Genomic DNA, 17,886 nt, shown 5'->3' on the forward strand with positions numbered 1-17,886 from the left:
TGAGTGGCATGTCTTTACAGTGTCAGTTCATCCCCCCAAATTCAAAAAGGATCCATGCTGCTGTCAGAAAGTTTTGAAACCAGCACCATTTTTTCTTTTCTTTCTTTTTTATGAATCCATTCCCAGGAGAGAGTTTTTATTCAGTGCAGTGCACTGTTAGGGGGAAAAAGAATGAGTTAAGACAAAAAAAAAAGTCTAACATAAAAAATTACCCATATGATGTCTATTTTTCCTGCTTGGTTGAAATACCCAATGGATTATTTACTTAGATTTGTGCTATTATTGAATCCAAAAGGCAACCTCTTCAGAATAACGTTTGCTCTACTACAAATTCTGTGTAAAGGCTAGGTATCTAAAGCTATAAATGATTTTATATTTTTGCAATAATTATGGGAGGGGAATGGAGATATTATCTTTCATGATCAGAGTTTTCTTTCTGTAACAGTTTTGATCTTTAACTTTTTTTCTTGGAAGAAGATTTTCTAACCCCAGTCAAGCCTTCAGATGACTGCAGTCCTGGCGGCATCTTAGTTACAACCAGGTAAGAGACTGAGCCTGAACCTACCGGAAAAGCTGTTTTGGAAAGATTTAACCTTAATACCCAACTAAATCCCTTGACCATCGCTCGGGCTGTACTCTGCTTTCCCCACAGGAATTACAGAAGGGGGTTGACACAGGCACTGGCAGATGACATTGTCTTACTCTTTTCCTTCCCCGCTGGAAGAACCCAGGTATGTGCATAAATACAATTAAAGACACTATCTGCAAATCGATAGAACGCATTTTCAGTTTCTTAAACCTCTAAATCCAAGTGCCCAGTGTTCTGTTTTTCAGACAGACCATGCAATCAATTAACAGCCAACCTGTGGGTTTGTGTTTGAACTATCAATACAATTATTAAAGACACGTCACAGGCAGAAGGCAAGTGGCTGCCTTTGTGTTTCTTTCTTTTTTTTTTTTTCCTGGAATATTATCTAGTCTTGGGAACATCAAGATGGAAACCTGGTCGTCTTGGAACTGATGGCACGTTTAAAAGACTCTAACAATCTCAGAATGATTTCCCCCCAACAGGCACTGTCACGGGTCTCTCAATGATGACAGCAACGTGCCCACATCCGACCTTAGCTGTCATCTCACCTGGGTCCTAGCGGCGCCATTTGATTCTGACGTGGCTCCAAGCCCACAAACAGCATAGCGGCCCCCGGTTGGCCGCGAATCCGGCCGGCGGCGCCGCCCTCCCTGCCCCGCCCGTGCGCCTCGCCGGGCTCCGCGCCGCCTCCCTTGCGTCCCGCACTCGGCGGCGGTGCGTCCTGCGCTCCTCTCCTGCTTCGCGGTCCCTGCTTAGATCTTCGCTGCCCTCCCCGCTCCAGGCCGCCGGGAGGCGAGTCGAGGGGACCCGCAGGCCGTGCACCCCGAGGTTCCGGGCCCAGAGGAGGCCGCACAGGAGACGCGGTACGCGATGGCCCGGCGAGGGGGCTGCGCGCTGCTGGTGCTGTGCGGCTCGCTGGCCGCCTGTGCCTGGCTGCTGGGCGCCGAGGCCCGGGGGCCTGGGGGCCCTGTGGCGGGCGCAAGGCGGCGCCGGCGGCCCCAGGAGGACGGCATCTCCTTTGAGTACCACCGCTACCCAGAGCTTCGTGAAGCGCTCGTGTCCGTGTGGCTGCAGTGCGCCGCGGTCAGCAGGATCTACACGGTGGGGCGCAGCTTCGAGGGCCGCGAGCTGCTGGTGCTCGAGCTGTCCGACAACCCCGGCGTCCACGAGCCGGGTAAGGGAGCCGCGCGGGGTGGCCCGGCGGTGGGAAAGGAGGGCGAGAGGCACCCGGGGTGGAAAGTGTACGTGGGGGGAGGGCTGGGGCTGGGATTTGCCAAGCCCTGTCGGCTGGCTGTCCTCCCCAGCCTTGCACACCCCTCCCCCTGGGTAAGCCCAGGCCGGAGGGGCTGCCTCTGATGGAGGTGGGAGCGCAGCAAGCAAAGCTGCGCCCCCGCAAACCCGCTGTCACCCCCCACTTCGCTGTGCCTAAGACCGTAGGGAATAGCTGTGAGGCCTCAGGAAGGAGGTCGTCCTTCCTTGCAAGCTGGAGTAGAACGGTAAGGTGGAGAAGGCAGGGTCTGAGGAAATGAGGAAAAGTCATTTATCATTTGTTTCCTAATTTCCAGAGGGCCAGTTTATTGGCCTTGGAGGCTCTAGGTGTCCATCTCTACCTGTATGTGCGTGTTAGGTAACGCGCACTGCTGGGATGTTAAGGATCTTGGTAACGCTGGCGGGTAGAGGGTGATAAAGCCGCCTCTGGCAGGCATTCCGATTTCAAAACTGCACACAGTCTTTCTAAGGAAAAAGGAATATCCCCCCCGCCCCCCGCCCACCCACCTTTTTTTTTTTTTCTGTTCTAGCCCTTGGAGATGAGTAGTTTGCGATCAGGATTTTATTACAACGGATGTTTCCATATGACCATCTTATTCATCTTCCTCTTGAGTGTGTTAGGGCACGTTTTAATTTATGTTAAATGTTACGCAATTGGTATTAATAAAGAGATATCTTGAAAAATGTTTTTGGTTCTTCTTTTTCTTTGCTCTTTGAAAATAACATAACTTTTAAGGCCTGGTCTTCTGACCATAAAGGTTAAAGTAATCTGGGCTAATTACATCAGCATGCTATGCTTTTTTTTTTTTTTTTAATGACAAAGAAAGCAAGAAAACAGGTAAAAACTCTCAAATGTAGGGCCAGAATAGTTTTATAATGATATTTATTATATCATTATATAATAATGGGATTAAAATTGAGATGGGATTAAAATATGTGATCCACGGAGACACTTTGATCTTCAAACGGAAGGAGTATGGTCTGATCAATAGTAAATTTTTAGTAAAATGGGAAACATTTCTTACCTTCAAATAATGTAAATGGAAAGGTTTGTATAATTTTGCCATCAAAACCCTAAAACTAGATCCTGGAAAACATTTTCAGTGGTGCTGTCTGATGCTAGTAACTATTGAAGGTGGGAGAAGAAGGGGAGGACGAAAGATGAGATGGTTGGATGGCATCACCGATGTGATGGACATGAGTTTGAGTAGGTTTCAGGAGTTGGACAGGGAGGCCTGGCCTGCTGCAGTCCATGGGATCGCGAGGAGTGGGACATGACTGAGCGACTTAACTGAACTGAATGCTCTCTAGCAGGATTCAGCATGTAGAATCGGAAATTTGGAAAGTTAGTTTCATATTTGTATCTGAAGATAAAGAAAAATTTTATATGTGAAAACTCATCTTCAGTTATTTTAGATAATTGAAGTCAAGACATCTTAGGTTTAAAGAGAATCTAAATATTTGTGATTCTCCTGCCTATTTAATTGGAACCTTTGGTTATTCTATCATAGATTGCTCCTCAGATTTTGTTGTTTCTTCAAAGAGATCATATGAAAGCAAATGTTAACTATTTGTTGTCTTCAAGTTTAGAAACAAAATTGTAAAGTGATATTACTGTTAAAATGTGATATGCTTTTGAAAATGAAAACCATAATTCTTTTGCTTAAATATCTGAACTGTATAGTCTGTCAAGATCTGCAGGTCCCTTTTCCAGCTCTAGGCTCCTTGGGGTAGATCTGTGTCTCCAGCACCTAGGGCAGGTCTGGGACACAGCAGGCACTCAGGTCACATTAGGGAAAAAGATGAGTCAGTCATTTGCTGAATAACACAATGCCTTCTATGTTTTGTTCCTTTTAAACACAAAATACAGCAACTTAACTCATTTTAAGAAAGCAAATAAATATTTTACATTACCTGCTTTACTGCTTGTTAAATGAAGGAAACTAAGCTCATGGTATTACTTAATAAATAGAATACAAAATGTCTACCAGTTATATTCCTAAAGGTTGCAATAAACTGTTATGAGCCAGCACGAAAAACATGGGGTGATTTCCCCCTCCACCATCTTTTAAGAAGAGATGAACAGGTTGGAAATCTTCAGGGAACTAATTAAAAAAAAATTGAGTAAATTTTAAAGATCTTATTGACTATTTGGTGATTCACGAATTGAACATCATTCAATCTAGCAGATAGAAAGATGTTCCTAAGATTTGTGCAGAATGAAAGACTTATAGGTAGATGGGAGCTGGAACAAGGAAGTTACACTAGGCAAAAAATGGGTTGCTTATTGCAAAGTTACTCCCTTTTACAGGATGTTGTACTGATCACAGGATTCCTAATTGATTGGGTTAAGATTTCATTTCTGAAAGAGCCAAAACTGTAATTTAGTCTTGGTTTGGTCTTGTGAGGCTTTAGCATGAACAACTCCATGTGGTGCCTATTGTCTTTTCTCAACAAATTATTTATATATTTGGCTGCATCTGGTCTTAGTTGGTCAGGTGTGAGTTTGCCCTTTGGCACATGGACTCTCCAGTTGTCGTGTGTGGGTTCCAGTAATTGCAGCATGCAAGTTCTTTAGTTGAGGCACGTGAGCTCAGTTGCCCCAGGGTTGTCCTAGAGCACTGGCTTTGGGTGCAGAGATCTGATCAGTATATGAGCTTAATAGCACTTGTGGGAATTAACTTTTAGGAAGTTTTGAATGAAGGGATGTAGTTACCATTCTTAAACGGCCTTCATATTCCTTTTTAGATTAAAATATTTTAAGGAATGAAAAGGAATTTTCATACTTATTTTGAGATAGAAATGGATTAATTCAGTGTTTTGAACATCCACACACTAGGTGAGCAAACTTACATAGGTTGTATAGTGATACACAGGATGGTCCTTGCCCTGTGAGAGATTGAGAGTTGGGAGGTTGCAGGACAGTTTAAAGGTCATTAGGGCTTCAAGAAGGGAGTGGGAGGCCCAGAGAAAGGAGACTATGGACATTAGGTCAGGGGCATTTGGTTACTGAAGAACAGATGATGAGAAGGCAGGGATATACTGATTACTGAAATTTACCAATTCCAATGTACCTCAACTGTTTTCATATTATAAGTGTTTTGGGGAGAGTTGAAATAATGTTTCTGATGAAGCTACTCAGAAATAATGTTTAACTTAACAAATTTGTTTACTTGACTTAAACATTGATGAAGTTTCCCATATTCATTTTATCTTCCAACATGAGCGAGGTATCACGTGTCTTCTTAATCTAAATTATTTTTCTGAACTTAAAAAAATTGTATATCATGCCCAAATATTTAGTATCACCATAGAAAAACTCTCCCCAAATAAGACATCAAGCCTTTCTCTGTGGTAGAAGTTGACGTGGTTAGATTTGCAGTTATGGACAGAGGGTGTTCTTTCATCCCACCACCTCCATTCCTAAGTGGGAAAAAAATGATCATCAGACTTGTTCGGCACCAGACCATGGGCCGAATTTGAACTGATCTTCTGAAAATGATCTATTCTCTCAGGTATTCTGCATTTGAATTCATCAAAAGGGAAAGTAAATTCTATTTGGAACTGGTGAGGGAGGAATATCAACATCTATTTTGACCAGCTGGATGCTGGATCTCAGTTATCGTTTTCATTACTTTGGAGGACTGAACAAATCTGCTGGAGGAGGGTGATGGGTTTAGCCGTTCTCAGAAGACCTGTACGTGGTCTTGTCCCCAGTCTCATCTCCTCACACGTTGTGAATCTGGACTCCAGACCTGGGACTGGGATAGAGCCTCAGCTAAGATTTAGACTCTGCACTCAGATGTGTTCCCTTGAGATATACCTGCCAAACCTGTTCTTGTTTCCCATTTTTCCTTCTGTTTGCTTATATTTTACACATTTAAAATATTTCTACATATAGGGGCTCATATGCTTGAACCCAAATATATGCTTTCCTAGGCATACATATTCATCATTGCAGTACTCATAAAAGAAACCATTATCAATTTATGTCTAAGCAATGGAATCTGTTTTCCCAGACCACTCCTCTCAGGGCTAAACATGAGTTAAAATTAGTTTGTTTAAAGCTCTTAATTCTTTTACATGTAGTTTAACATTGCTCTTGGGGAGTAAGTCTGATTTATAGCTAAAATGTTATCTTAGAAATGTTCTTTAGGGCATAAACTCTCCCCTCTCCAAGTCTGGAATGATTATTTTGGACTTGTTCCTCCCCAAATCTGTTCAGATTTAAAGTGTATGAATGCCAGTGTGCATTTGCCAAATATTGTGATGGAACATTAAATGCTGTCAAAATTTCTATACAACTCAAAAAAAAGTGGGGATTTTGGTTATTTTGTATGGCCTCTTTTAATACTAGATTGGGGTGAATTAGTGGGAAATGCTTACAGCTGAGAACACCTTACAACTGGTGAATATTGATGTTAGATTCCGGAGAAGGATCTAAATGTACTACATGTGGTCAAGAGTTATTTTTTAGACCCAAGTGAGTCACTGTAGCTCTTGCCAGAAATAATGTATTGGATTGACTTGTGACTGGCTAAAGGAAGAGAGGAAATTGAGCTGGCCCCTAACCTTGTATCAGATAAAATAAGTGTCTTTCTGTGAAAACTGATTTGAGAGGCAGCAAAGGAATCATCTGCCAGCATCTCCCTCATTGTGTAGCACAGAGAATATTCCTATACTCATCTTTATAGTTCTTTAGAAGAGCTATTTTTGACAAATACAAAAACAGTTCCAGAAGTAGTGACACATGACTGGCTTTTCCCAAAGTGTACTCAATGGAATATTAGTTAAGCTTGGTTTGAAAAGGATTAGGTAAACAAAGATGAAAACGTTTGCATGTGGCAAGACTTGAAATATGATAATGTGTGTTTCAAACCTCCAACTGTATACCCTACAGTATTTTCACCATTGAACTTCTTTTTGTCCCCAAGGAGGTTATCTTGTACCTGGTATTACACTACTTTGAAAAGCATAGCACTCAGTCAGTCAGTCAGTTCAGTCACTCAGTCATGTCTGACTCTTTGCGACCCCATGAACCGCAGCACGCCAGGCCTCCCCATCCTGGAGTCCACCCAAACTCATGTCCATTGAGTCAGTGATGCCATCCAACCATCTCATCCTCTGTCGTTCCCTTTTCCTCCTGCCTTCAATCTTTCCCAATATCAGGGTCTTTTCAAGTGAGTCAGCTCTTTGCATCAGGTGGCCAAAATATTGGAGTTTCAGCTTCAACATCAGTTGTTCCAATGAACACCCAGGACTGATTTTCTTTACGATGGACTGGTTGGATCTCCTTGCAGTCCTTATTATTATTCCTTTTCATATTTTGAGGGATTTGCTTGATAATTCTTTAGCAGAGACACTCAAATAAGAAGTTCCTCAGGGATGTGGCAGAGAAGGCAATGGCACCCCACTCCAGTACTCTTGCCTGGAAAATCCCATGGACGGAGGAGCCTGGTGGGCTGCAGTCCATGGGGTCGGTAAGAGTCAGACACGACTAAGCGACTTCCTTTTCACTTTTCACTTTCATGCATTGGAGAAGGAAATGGCAACCCACTTCAGTGTTCTTGTCTGGAGAATCCCAGGGACAGGGGAGCCTGGTGGGCTGCCGTCTATGGGGTCGCACAGAGTCGGACATGACTGAAGCAACTTAGCAGCAGCAGCAGCAAGTGTGACTGATGCTATATTGACACGTAGACTAAAATATCATATAGACATGTAGATTTTGTCTAAGTCTTGATGACAGCGGGATAATCATGAGTGGAGCAGTCATTTTACATTATTTTAAATTTCACTTGCATCTATAGAATCCCTTCATTTTAATTGTTTTTATCTGTAGCTTTTATCAGAAATTAAAGAATTTTCTCTTTTATCTAAGTGGCTTATATGAAAAATCACTTCTCAAAATTTTTTTTTCAGAAAATTTTCTTGGGCTATTATTTTTTTCTTTAAATATGGTCATATATTCCACCAGGATTTTAAATATTTGGCCATATTGCCTTTCCTTTCATGAGGATTCTGCTTAGGTACCCTCTGAGATGAGTTTGGAGACTTAATGGATGGATGTAGCCTTTTCTGTTCTACTCCACCCCCCCCCCCCCCGCCCCCGCTTCCTCCTCTTCTGTGGGTATTAGAATAAGAAAGGGTCATCATCTGGATATCAGCTGGGAGGCTTCCTCTGATAAATGTGGGGCTTCCTTGGTGGCACAGATGGTAAAGAACCTGCCTGCAAACGTGGGAGACCTGGGTCCGATCCCTGGGTCAGGAGGATCCCCTGGAGGAGGGCCTGAAAACCCACTCCAGTGTTCTCGCCTGGAGAGTCCCAGGGACAGAGGGGCCTGGCGGGCTGCAGTCCACAGGGTCACACAGAGTTGGACACAACTGAAGTGACCTAGCATGCACAAACCCACGTTGTCCTGGCTCATTTACTTCATGGCTCCCCATAATAGTCTCCAGTTTGGTCTTAAATAAACAGCTTTTTCATACCTATCACAGGTGAGGAATTAGATAATATTTATCTTCATGGGGACTTAAAGATCCAAGGAGAGTTTGCTGGTTGTTGAAAAGAGGTATTTAAGAGAAAAATTAGAAATGTGGATTGTCTTGTTTTTTAGAGACCTTGTCACAATGATCTTAATTCCCTATTAAAAAGCGCATAAATTGCTGTACTTAAATTTTGAAAAATCTTAGTGAATATAGTAAGAACAGTTACACTGTAAAAAAGGTAACTTCAGGTGTTTATTTTTTAAGGAAGTTATTTTTAACAGCTGTAGAAGGAACAGTTTGAGTCTTAAAATAATGCACATTTTGGTTAAGTCTGTGCAGTCATCCTTCAGTATCCATGGGGAATTGGTTCATCTGTGTATTTTACACATTCTCACGTACTTTTCAAACCCAACTTAGTGCCTAATTTGTCATTCTTCACTGTTGCCTGTGGACGACCTGGAGAAATCTCATTGACAGAATTAATTTCACTCTGTTGTCTACATGAGGTGCTGTATGTTGAGGACAACTCTAGGTCTTGAACTAATGGTAAAAGCCATGAAATATGTGATAAATGTCTTTAATATTTCTGAGACATCTTTTACATTATTTCTAAATCTTTTGGTGTGCTTTTCATAGTTGATTCAAATGGCTGGATGGCACCTTGTATTATTCTAACAAACATTTTCCCTTCTCTTTGGACTCTGTTTCAGTTTGCACAAAGTATATTTTTAAAAATGACACATAACTTTCAGAAACATCAAGCATTTTTCCTGAATAGTTTTAAAACTTGTATTGTTGCTGTTGTTTTTTTAACATTGAGGCTGAATCGTTGGCTGTAGTAATTCTATGCCATGTTTGCACAAGGAGAGGGCATGAATTAAAACGTGTTTCTGAAATGAATCTACAGAGGGTGAGGCTGGATGGTATTTCCCCCAAAATTTATAAAGATAATGTGTTTATAGCCTCTGTAAAGACAGTAGCATAAGCAAACCATTCATACCCTTACCAGCATTTTCAAGAGGCCAAAAAGGCTTTCCTTTGTAGCTAGTTCATGTCAGACTTTCCATGATGTCCTGTTTCCAGACCAAGGTAGTAACACTTTAGTATTTTTATATCATATTAACCTTGCAGGTATCAGTTCAGTTCAGTTCAGTCGCTCAGTCATGTCCGACTCTGCGACCCCATGAATTGCAGCGTGCCAGGCCTCCTGTCCATCACCAACTCCCGGAGTTTACTCAAACTCATGTCCATTGAGTCAGTGACGCCATCTAGCCATCTCATCCTCTGTCCTCCCCTTCTCCTCCTGCCCCCAATCCCTCCCAGCATCAGAGTCTTTTCCAATGAGTCAACTCTTCACATGAGGTGGCCAAAGTATTGGAGTTTCAGCTTTAGCATCATTCCTTCCAAAGAACAACCAGGACTGATCTCCTTTAGAATGGACTGGTTGGATCTCCTTGCAGTCCAAAGGACTCTGAAGAGTCTTCTTCAATACCACAGTTCAAAAGCATCAATTCTTCTGCATTCAGCTTTCTTCACAGTCCCAACTTTCACATCCATACATGACCGCTGGAAAAACCATAGCCTTGACTAGGCAGACCTTTGTTGGCAAAGTAATATCTCTGCTTTTGAATGTGCTGTCTAGGTTGGTCATAACTTTCCTTCCAAGGATTAAGCGTCTTTTAATTTTGTGGCTGCAATCACCATCTGCAGTGATTTTGGAGCCCCCCCAAAATAAAGTCTAACACTGTTTCCACTGTTTCCCCATCTATTTCCCATGAAGTGATGGGACCAGATGCCATGATCTTAGTTTTCTTAATGTTGCAGGTATAAATCACCCTAATTGTACAAATTACCAAGAAAACTCAAGGCATTTATTCACTAGACATTTGGAAATACCAGATAGAAATGCTTCTAAACCAGTTCACATTTAAAACTCAAACTCTTGAATAGTGCAAGGCAGAATGAAGTGCATCTTTCGTTACTGTGTGTGCTATTATATTTGTATCTGTAATGTACTTTACAAGAATAGCCAAGTGCCTGCTGTTTTAGTGCCATTCTGAACACTGAAGAGATACTTAGAAAAGGAGCAGCACACAGCAGTTTTTAACAGGGTACTTAATATGAAGGAATAATTCAAATTCTACGGTAAAGTTGACAGAGATATCAAAGGAAGGTGTTCAGAAGGATGTGGGGATTTGAGCAGGTCTTAAAGGATGAACCACATCTGGAAAGAAGATGAGAGGACTTCATTCTGTGCCAGTATAAGATCATTTTGCATCTTATGTCTTTTTCTCCACTATCCCAATGGTGGTGTCCTAGCTATATTCAGTTAGCATTGTGACATATAATTATATTCCATTAATGTGAAATAATGACACATTCCATTAACTTGAAATTTCTACCTTGTTAGAGATAATATAGTTTTTGGGGTGTTGTCCTTTAGGGTTGATTTCCCTCATCAGGAGGATAAAACTGTTTGAGATGGAGGTTATGATATATATATGCTTCTGAACTATGGTGTTGGAGAAGACTCTTGAGAGTACCTTTATTTCTAGTATTTCAATTTGCGCTGCCTTCTCTTTCCCCCACGGTGCCTGTAAGTCTATTCCCTACGTCTGCATCTCCAGTATCATTTTTCTAGATTTCATATATATGCATTAATATGGATTGCAAGGAGATCCAACCAGTCCATCCTAAAGGAGATCACTCCTGGGTGTTCATTAGAAGGACTGATGTTAAAGCTGAAACTCCAATACTTTGGCTACCTCATGCAAAGAGTTGACTCATTGGAAAAGACCCTGATGCTGGGAGGGACTGGGGGCAGGGGGAGAAGGGTACGACAGAGGGTGAGATGGCTGGATGGCATCACCGACTCGATGTTCATGAGTTTGGATGGGCTCCGGGAGTTGGTGATGGACAGGGAGCCCTGGCGTGCTACAATTCATGGGGTCGCAAAGAGTCTGACATGACTAAGCGACTGAACTGAACTGAACTGAAGTATATACAGAAAATCTTATCTTTCTTGGCAGTAGAATCCTTTCTCAAGGAAGAAACAAGCTTTTGTTGAAAGGCTGTTCTGATGAACTCTTTTGAGATCTGGGTCTTTGGAGCTCAGGAACAGGCTAAGTTGAATAAAAAGAAGAGGCATATTTTCAGAGGCTTGGTGGAGAGTCAGAGAGGGACAGAAAGACAATGTCTCAGGAGAACTTTGGGGAAAACAGACATTGTGAATGGAGACATCACAGAATCTTCTATGCTCTGTGATGCTTTGTATGGTAGGTTGCTTTGGGAGATGGGATGAAGTACTTAATCTTGTTTCATTATCGCCAAAACCAGAGGTTGTCCAAGGAAAGACAATTACACAGCAGTTATGAAACAAGAAATTATTAACCTTATTAACAAAGATCAGATACACACTATACCGCAGTGCTTCCTAGAAGCCATAAAGGCATTTTTTTGGAATGTCAGCCAGATGTCCCCCATTCTACTGATCATTTACCTTATACTTCCAGGTTCCTGAGTTGTGTATTCCAAATTGGAATCCTGATCCCAAGAGAATGCTAGGTGAGAGCCTTTGGGTTATGGTTGTAAGCCAGTTTGAGATTTGTGCAGCAAGCAGAATGAATCATATGTTGTATTAGTGGAGGTTAAGTGCATGGAATATAAATAACTGAAATTGGGTGAGGTTTCCTTTCAGAAAAATAGTACTTGTATTGACCTGTTCAAGTGTCTACATTATATTTTGATGTGAAAAAAGTTGTTTTTACAAAAGAGGATTACATATTTATTGAGAATTTTTCTAACCCATCAGCATACAGTTTCTTAAAGAACTTTATTTCCAGTATTTCAATTTGTCCTGCCTTCTCCCTCCCCCATGGTGCCTATAAGTCTATTCTCTATGTCTGCATCTCCAGTATCATTTTTCTAGATTTCATATATATGCATTAATATGGACTGCAAGGAGATCCAACCAGTCCATTCGAAAGGAGATCAGTCCTGGGTGTTCATTATAAGGACTGATGTTAAAGCTGAAACTGCAATACTTTGACTACCTCATGCGAAGAGCTGACTCATTGGAAAAGACCCTGATGCTGGGAGGGATTGGGGGCAGGAGGAGAAGGGGACGACAGAGGATGAGATGGTTGGATGGCATCACTGACTCGATGGACGTGAGTTTGAGTAAACTTTAGGAGTTGGTGATGGACAGGGAGGCCTGGTATGCTGCGATTCATGGGGTTGCAAAGAGTCGGACACAACTGAGCGACTGAACTGAATTGAACTGATGATATTTATTTTTCTCTTTCGGACTTACTTCACTCTGTATGACATAGGTTCATCCACATCACTACAAATAACCCAATTTTGTTCCCTTTATGGCTGAGTAATAGTCTATTGTATATTTGTACCACATCTTCTTTATTCACTCATCTGTTGATGGATGATTAAGTTGCTTCCATGTCCTGGCTGTTGTAAATAGTGCTGTAGTGAACATTCAGGTACCTATGTCTTTTTGCATTATGCTTTTCTCAGAGTATATGCCCAGTAGTGGAATTTCTGGGTCATATGGTAGTTTTATTTATAGTTTTTTAAGGAACATCCATTCTGTTCCTCATACTGGTTGCATCAATTTGCATTCCTACCAACAGTGCAAGAGGGTTTTCTTTTCTTTTTGGCATTAGATTGGGAAACTACTGTATAGCACAGGGAAGTAAGCTCGGTGCTCTGTGATGACCTAGATGGTTTGGATGGAGAAGGGTGGAAGGGAGGCCTAACAGGAAGGGGATTTATGTATACATATAGCTGATTCACATGTTGTACAGCAGAAACTAACACAACATTGTAAAGCAATTATACTCCAATTAAAAATAAAAAGAACTTTATATCCATATTTGTGAATATTTTATAACACATTACAATGGTGTAAGAATTATTGATATTATGTTGCATATCTAACAAATAGCCTATAGTAAAAGAATAAATATATATAAGAACTATGCTTAGAGTAAAGTGTGTCCTTAAATTATTATTCAGGGAATAGTGGAATTCAAGAATATTTATAAAATATAGTTGGAATTTTTTGTTTTGTTTCTTGCCATTTGAGAAACTCTACCAAGATGAATAGATGATAAAAATTCTGTTGGTAGTTTGTAATCAGGATATGGACAAACAAGAAACATGCCCATATCTTCAGGCTGATGTTTGTATGAGAGGTTGTATTCTCATGAGCAGGAAGGGGGCTAATAACAGTGAAATGACAAGATAGTTTCAGTTAATTTGGGGTAAATAACTTACCTTTTGATGACCGTGTTATTTCAGGTGAAAGTGTTTGGTCTGAATGATTCAGATAATTACTTAAATCTTCTTTTGGTCTGTGTACAGTCATAGCTGTTGGGCATTAGGAGAGTGGGAGCCCAGAGCCTAATCAGGTGCAAGGGCAGGAAGAAGGTTGGGGAGCGACAGTTCTGTGTGTAGTAGGGGTCAGTAAGTAATGCTGGGATCCTTTGGGCAGTTTTATTAGTAGCCATTTCTTTTTGTCAGACTAATAAACAGTGACTTATTACCATCATTTCCAAGTCCTTTTATGTAAATGGATTAGAATAAAGAGAAAAGACTGTGAATCAGGTTTCATTTTTTTCTTTCTGTTAAGTATATATTCAGTTTAGAAGCTAAATAGACACTTAGGATACACCTTGAAATCATAAATGCTGTGCATTCTATGTAGTTCAAAGGTATTAGCTATTGTTTCCCATGTAGGGAATTGTACAGGACCCTTGGGAAATGTTAATTCTAGAAGGTGCTAATCCATTACGTGCAGGACCCATTGGTGCCTGGAGTACTTCAGAAGCAGGATATGACGACTCAGTCACGCATGCATGGGCCAGAGAGTCTGGCTAATTCTGAGATGTGGAATTCTGGCCTTCTCTTAAGTATGATAAATAAAAAATTATATCGACCTCTATCCAGTCAGTTGTTCTAGACCATTTTTTCTCCCCACAAAAAGGAGGCACCTCAGAGATGTTCCATTTACTTTGCTCTTTTCTCCTGCCTTCAAAGGGAAAGTGTGTGTGTGTGAGTGCATGTGTGTGTGCTTGTGTGTGCACATACATATGCGCTCTTATGCGGAAATTTCAAATACAACAGTTTTCATGAAAAAAACTTTTCAGACCACTAGCTGTATTTTTTTGTACGGTGAGGTTTTTGTTTCCTGGGACGAGTTCTGAAGTCATCTTTCGTTAGGGGGAGGTGACAGAGGTGATGTAGGAGCTGTCAGTGTCACAACCATGGTTTGTGGCCTGGCGTCAGTCTGTCTGTTGTAGCTCCTACAACTTGGCTTTGAGGTATCTCCTAGGAAGTGAGCCGTCAAATACAGGAAATCTCAGATAGGAAATTAAGGTAATAAAAGATGGCTAAAAAGATTAAGACAGACTGAAATATAACAAAATAAAAGAAGGAAGTGAGGCAAACGTAAAAAAGAAAAATTAGGAAACAGTAGAAGAAAAAAATCAAATTTAAAGATGAAATAGAAAGATTAAAGAGAAAATTTAAATGTTGCAAAATGTACAATGAATATATTTTCCCCCCTCATAGTTAAGTAATGCTCAGTACATAGCAAGTACTATTTAAAAGCTTAACTCATCTAATCCTCAACCCCTGTGGAGTTGGTACTATTATTATTCCTATTCTATAAATTAGGAAGCTAAAGCACAGAGAGATAAGTGATTTATTCCTTTACCTGAGAGATCACAGGCTTGTAAGTGGCAAAACCAAGATATGAAAAATGTATTTATATATAGCTACATTGTTAGTTAAAAATAAAAATAAGTACATTAGACACCATTTGCTTCATCCTCTTTCCTTCTTCTGAATTATCTCCTTCTTCTCACCTTTCTTTCATTTTGGAAAATTCTTCTTACCATGTGATTTGAGTGGGAGTTGCTGCCATGTTCTAAGATACCCTGTGTCCTTGCTTCCAAAATAAGCCCCCTCTCCACCTCACCATCATATCTTGATTCTACAATGTATTTACAAACATTATTTCAGATTCTCTGCATTTTCATGAGGTAAAATAAGATCATTTTCCTTGGGCAAATTATCATTTCAACTTAAATATGAAGCTCTTTTAAAAATAAGATTTAATTGTTACTTTGAATGTTCATATTAGGTATCTCAAGTAATAATAAGAATGTCATTCTGGTCTTACCACATTATTTATTTCTTTGCTTATTCTCTTTAATCAGATATAATAACAGACTGATAAGAGTATGTACAAGTGAAAATTTTCTAAGGCAGTAACATTTGTCATTATATTTACAACTATTAGCTTGCAAGTATGTGCACATAAATTTATATACACAAAAACACCTTTAAATGGAATGTGTTTATCTAGGAAGTCAATAAAGTTAGAAACTGAGTGTAAATAAATATTTTTAAGTGAAAGGGCAAATGGGTAGGTCTGATTTGAGATGAGTGAGAAAATCTAGGCAGTTCTTTTAGCTGAAGTATGATCATCATAAGCTTGGAGGATACTTAAATTTTAAGATGGGTGGCCCTTTTAACCTGAAAATCCAATATTTTTTCTGAACTAGATGTTGCCATGGTGACAGGATGGCTTAGCAACTGAAGACTAGTTTCATTGGTTGAGTGTCTGCAGACTTGCTTGCTGAGTAGCATTAATATGTTGCCTCCTGCTGTTTTTTATTGAGGAGACCATCTGGCATTAGCTGTTTCAAAAGGTACAGTTCTGTTGGATAATGAATATGGGATGACACACTGAGGTGTTAGAAACAGGTTTTGCCTGCATTAGTTGTTTTAAGAAATAAGTGACTAAGAAATTCTACTTCAAATCACTGCCTATTATAGCCAATTAGTAATTCATAATTCTTGGCTATGAGACTAGAAATTAAAAAGCTTTATTTTTGAGCTTTACATATACTACATAAATAACATATGTTACATATATTTAATTCCCTAAATACACACCTTCACATGGTCACATTAATTTTTATATATCTAAAAATGTACCTATTCAATAAAACATCCTCTCACACGGTATTTTTTAAAATAATGACTGCCGAGGATGCTTAATAGGTTAGAGCATGAATAGTTGGAAGTGGAGGAAGTGTTCTGCTGCAACACTAACCTTTTTGTTACCCATCAATCAAACCGAAGTTCTTGAAAGACTAGTCTTCATCGCACTTTCCTTCTGAACGCCTAACAGTGTGGCTTGCACTGCTTCTCTCTATTGAAACTGTTGGATGAAGGGGACTGGTGACCCCTTAACAGGGTGTCCTTATGTCCTGGTTTGCACAGGACAATATTCCATGATCCTGAGGTATTTGCTACTGGAGCTCTCTTTCACTCTCAAAACTGTCCAGGTTTGGATGACAATTTCTGAGTCACCCTAGCTCTTAACTAAAAATTTCAGTGAGCAGTTTTCATTTTTTATCTTACCTGACCTTATTTAAATTTTTTGCTTTATGAGTTCATCATGATCTTTTACTGTGACTTGAAATTCCTTTTCTTTGACTTGTGCTGAGTACCTCTCCTGGTTCTCCTCATATATTCGCAGTCACTTCCCAGGTCCCTCTTTCTTCTCTTCAGCCTTCAAGTGGTAGCATTGCTCAGAGTTCTGTTCTTGTTTTTTCCTTCTTTCTATTATACACTTTCTCTGTGGATATGCTCATTCTTAGAGATAGGTACAGCTAACCTAAGCCAATGACTGCAAAATATTGATCTGATTTCTCTTTTTAAAATTTCAGGTTTATATATTCATCTGCCTAGTGGACACTTTCACTGTAAGTGAAATTCAACACATGGTAGAGAATTTGAATGTTGGAGTAAGGGAGACATAGGTTGCCAGCTGTCCCATTTAATTGTTTAGAAACCTTGCCGAAGATATTTAAACTCTATGTGACTCAGTGTTCATTCTGTAAAACCAAGAAACCTCTCAAGCATGATTTATGTGGGGAGAGAATGAGATAGCACATGTAATATGCTAATAATGGCTCATGGCACACAATCTTTAATAAGTATTGGGAATTACTATTATTCCTCAAACCTTATTCTCCTCCCATATTTCCCATCTTGATAAGATGCAGAACACCTGCCTATCTGAGTGCAGGCAGGTTCATGTTCGAGAAGACAACTTATTAGAGCTGCATTAAGTAAAAGCTAATGTTTGCATACGGGTGAGGAGGCAGTGTGGAGTGGTATGAAAAATGTTAGAGAAGTTTATTTTTGTAAAATGCACAAGTTGAAATAGACAATCACTAGGGCCCCAGCTCTGAAATGTTGTCATTACTATTAATGTGACAATGATTTAATTTTTGAAAATTTAAATTGCATATATACCATAGGGATGTATTTTCTGACTTGCTAATGACATAAAAAGATAAAGTCAATGGCCCCTTGAACTCACATTTTTAATCTTATTTTCATCTTTTTAAAAATTTCCTTTGATACACTGTAATTAAGAAGAATATAATTGAACTGACATCACAGTTTTGTCCCTGAGATTTCAGTCATATTGTTCTCAAACTCTA

At 40.0% G+C, this 17,886-nt stretch overlaps 1 protein-coding gene across 2 annotated transcripts in view; it reads left to right on the top strand.

The window, feature by feature from the left end:
• The first annotated feature begins 1,213 nt into the window (after positions 1–1,213).
• The window catches only part of CPE (carboxypeptidase E), a 148,075-nt gene continuing 131,402 nt past the window's right edge, over positions 1,214–17,886 (top strand). Inside the window, exon 1 of one of the 2 annotated variants that reach the window (NM_173903.4) lies at positions 1,214–1,763. In NM_173903.4, the coding sequence (NP_776328.2) occupies positions 1,460–1,763 (304 nt within the window). In that variant the 5' untranslated portion in view covers positions 1,214–1,459. The remainder of the gene's footprint in view (positions 1,764–17,886) is intronic. The other variant, XM_059875867.1, reaches the window with a different exon arrangement.

The sequence above is a fragment of the Bos taurus genome, chromosome 17, assembly GCF_002263795.3.
Source record: "Bos taurus isolate L1 Dominette 01449 registration number 42190680 breed Hereford chromosome 17, ARS-UCD2.0, whole genome shotgun sequence".
Taxonomy (NCBI): Eukaryota; Metazoa; Chordata; class Mammalia; order Artiodactyla; family Bovidae; genus Bos; species Bos taurus.